This window comes from Pinus tabuliformis, chromosome 5_2 (genome assembly GCF_031772625.1).
Source record: "Pinus tabuliformis cultivar Carrire ecotype Pingquan chromosome 5_2, CPIR1, whole genome shotgun sequence".
Lineage (NCBI taxonomy): Eukaryota > Viridiplantae > Streptophyta > Pinopsida > Pinales > Pinaceae > Pinus > Pinus tabuliformis.
The window spans coordinates 610578433-610581799 of record NC_142306.1 but is presented as its reverse complement, the minus strand read 5'-3'; the positions used below and the strand labels follow the sequence as shown (position 1 = coordinate 610581799).

At 42.2% G+C, this 3367-nt stretch overlaps 1 protein-coding gene across 1 annotated transcript; it reads right to left on the bottom strand.

The window, feature by feature from the left end:
• Positions 1-2219: 2219 nt before the first annotated feature.
• LOC149160493 (putative L-type lectin-domain containing receptor kinase V.1) lies at positions 2220-2675 on the bottom strand. Its single transcript, XM_089434624.1, has one exon. It carries the CDS (start codon positions 2673-2675, stop codon positions 2220-2222), a length of 456 nt encoding a protein of 151 aa, XP_089290750.1.
• Between the last annotated feature and the right edge of the window lie 692 nt (positions 2676-3367).

The following is a 3367-nucleotide window of genomic DNA, read 5'->3' as shown; positions in this document are numbered from 1 at the left end:
TCCTATCCTCGTGATCGTGAATGATTATAAGTGGTCCATGTCTCTGCAAGTATGACAATCTCTAAAGGATCACTGCATTAACCTCTGCTTGTTTCTCTTATGCCCTAGTAAGTCTTTCTTGTGATTGAATGATTGGGTCATTATCTTCTTTGAAAGTCCTTATTTCTTCCTTCTCTGATACACATATGTAATCGACATGTATGCATGGCCAACACACACCACCCATCTAGTCCAAGGGGTGATCCATGCTCTGATACGACTCTGTAACACCCTCAATTTCCATTTGGGGTAGCTCAATTGTCAATGGTCGTGGAAATGAAGTCTCACAGAACCATAAGCCTTGGGTTCAATAACTGTGTTATCCCCCCAATCAGAGTGAGAAGTTGGACATCATGAAGATGTAATCCTACCAAACTTACAAAAAAAGATAATATTTTCCTTGTAAAACCCAAGGGCCAAGAACTAGGGAATTTTGGCTAGGGTCTTAACATCCTGCTTCAAAGTAAAATTCCACTCAATACAATGTTTAATAAAGTGTAACCAATTTTCAATGATAATATCATCAAGAAGAGATTAATACAATCACAAACATTACACATTTTTTGGGTCACAAATAACCTCTAAACTTGACCATAATAGGTGTAATTATAAGATATTAGAGTGAAAGACCTTGCCAATGGTTTTCTCACATCAAGTGGAAATTTAAGAGCATTTAAATTCCTCTAGAGTACCTTATAAATTTAATTATATTCTTCGATTTCCCTAATCACTCATTTGTCAGATAGGTCTTGTGCCTATGTGGAGACCTTCAAGGTATCCATCTCTCTACAATCCTTCAAGGTACAACACAAATCGTTCACTGTGAAATCCTTTGGCATGATAATTTTTGGGAAACAAAAAGTTTCATAGATTCTTCTTCATGCTTTGATGTGATTTCATTAGCGTATATCAAATCATTCAAAACTCCAAACCCAACCAATGAAGAAGCATCATTTAATATTTTATACATATAACAATAATTCTTTTGTAGCTAACTTCTAATATGCTAAGTTAACTATGCATATTTAACAATCATGTCGATACACTGAACCTATTTAATCTAATATATTTTACAATGTTTTGGTATTTTAAAAATCTTGAATAGATGAAAATTTGTTAAATTTAGAACTTCATTAGCATAGATACATACATTCATATATACATTCCACGGGTTAATGATTCATAATGAATCTAAATGACAACCAAGCCAATTTTTCTTCCCCTTTGAGATGTTCTAAGGACTTGTTTCAAATTACTCAATTATTATTCTAAGATGAATTTATTAGCTTCACCTTCCAGTATTTGGCAAACATGGAGCATGCGCATTGTGTTCTCTAGCTCTGGGTGACAACACAGCAACACCAATTTCAACACCTTCTCCGTCTCGCCCACATCATATTTGTCCTTCCCCAGCTTTGTATCCGATGCCTCCAGCAGCCTCTCCTCGCTGTACAGCTCCCATGCCCATTCCACTAAAATCGTTTGCTTGGCGTCCTTTGATAGATCCACGGGCCTCCTCCTGCATGCCACTTCCAACAGAAGAACCCCAAAACTGAATACATCTGAGCTGGGAGTGGCCTTCCCCGTGTATATGAGCTCCGGCGCTATGTACCCCAATGTTCCGACCACATGAGTCGTCCGAGGATTCTCGCTCTGATCATGCAGTCGAGCGAGGCCCATTCAGCTCAGAATCCAGAAGTACGTTGCTTGCCTTGATGTCTCTGTGGATGACCATTTTCTCCCATCCCTCGTGCATATACAATAGTCCTGCTACCACGCCTTTCAGGATCGCGTACCGCCGAGGCCACGACAAGACTATGGTTGGGTTTCCAAATATCAAATTATCCAAGCTTTCGTTAGTCATATAGTCGTAAACTATGAATAATTATTTTTCCGTCCAGCACCAGCCTCGGAGATGGACCATATTCCGGTGTTGTAGACGCCTCATGCTCGAGATCTCTACGACGAACCCTTTCATTCCCTCCATGAACTCCTTCGTTATGCACTTCACTGTGACTTCTTGGTTGCTGCTGGGGAGGACGCCCTTGTAAACTTTGGCAAAACCCCCTTGTCCCAAAACATTATCACCCCGGAATCTGCTGGTGGCGATGCTGAGCTCGTTGTAAGTGAATCTATGGGGCCAGTACTCTTCCTCCCATTCTTCGATCGTTTCCCTGTTTTTATCTCTTTTGAGAACCAAGGTGGCCACGGTGACGCCGACTATGAATCCCCAGCGTGAAGAGAACCAAGGTGGCCACGGTGACGTCGGCTATGAATCTCGGGTCCAGACGTTTGGAATACATGTTAGCAAGTGAAGGGAGACGCGACACATTGACGGGCGGCGCCGTGCCTTCGTTGGTGAAGCTCCACACCATAACGTAATGGCCTTCCACTAACATCTTCTCTTTTAGAACACTGTGAAGATCAATTTTCATAGATATTAATGGCCTGTGCGGTCTCGGCAAGCCGACCAACGTGATGGTCATGTTGAGGCGGCTTTGAGGATGATTGTAATCGATCCAGGCCTGTACGTTCTGTCCATTCTTTAGGCTCAGTCCATGGAAGCTTTCCACACCATCCCAATAACTGGCATGCACGGTCTTCTCCGAGATGAGGTTGTTGATGTCGGCAGCCATGTCGGCAATTCCTATTTCCACCCCCATAGCAAAGTTAATGCTATGGGGGTACCTGTGTCAGAGCCCGGCGACAGCAATCGACGGCATCGATCATACCCCTCCGACCTGCCCGCAAAAAGCCCTCCGACCTGCCCGCAAAAAGCATACAATACAATATACGCATTAATGGCAGGCTAATTTGAAATTTGATTTTGAATTTATTTACCCGGTCAGCCGATGTTAGAATTTAATGGCATCCTAACTTGAAATTCGAATTTGAATTTATCTACCCGCTCAGCCGATGTTCCAATTTGAATTTATCTACCCACACATTAATGGCATCCTAACTTGAAATTCGAATTTGAATTTATCTACCCGCTCAGCCGATGTTCTTAGCAGCTACTGCAAGGAGAACATGTTGTTTATAATCTACACAGAAAGTTTCTTCGGCATCCTGCGTGTCTTTTTAAAGCACTCGGCACTCTGGTTTCTCATTTTTACGATAATAGCTATTATGAATTCAAGAGCTCTTCATGAGAAGGTGTTGAAGCTTCTGTGTGGAATCCAACGAATTCTAAGGCATCCACTCTTATGTTAACGACCAGGCAGCCCATCTTTCATCGGTAAGTGATGCTATGCCTAAATACGTTTACGAGAGCCAGCTGTGGGATGAAGGGACGCTGGAAGACTTTAAACCTCTGCTAAATTTGGCC

Bases quoted from the DNA above. Each gene is read 5' to 3' on its own strand.
- LOC149160493 (XM_089434624.1), bottom strand. From the start codon at position 2,675: ATGGCTGCCGACATCAACAACCTCATCTCGGAGAAGACCGTGCATGCC.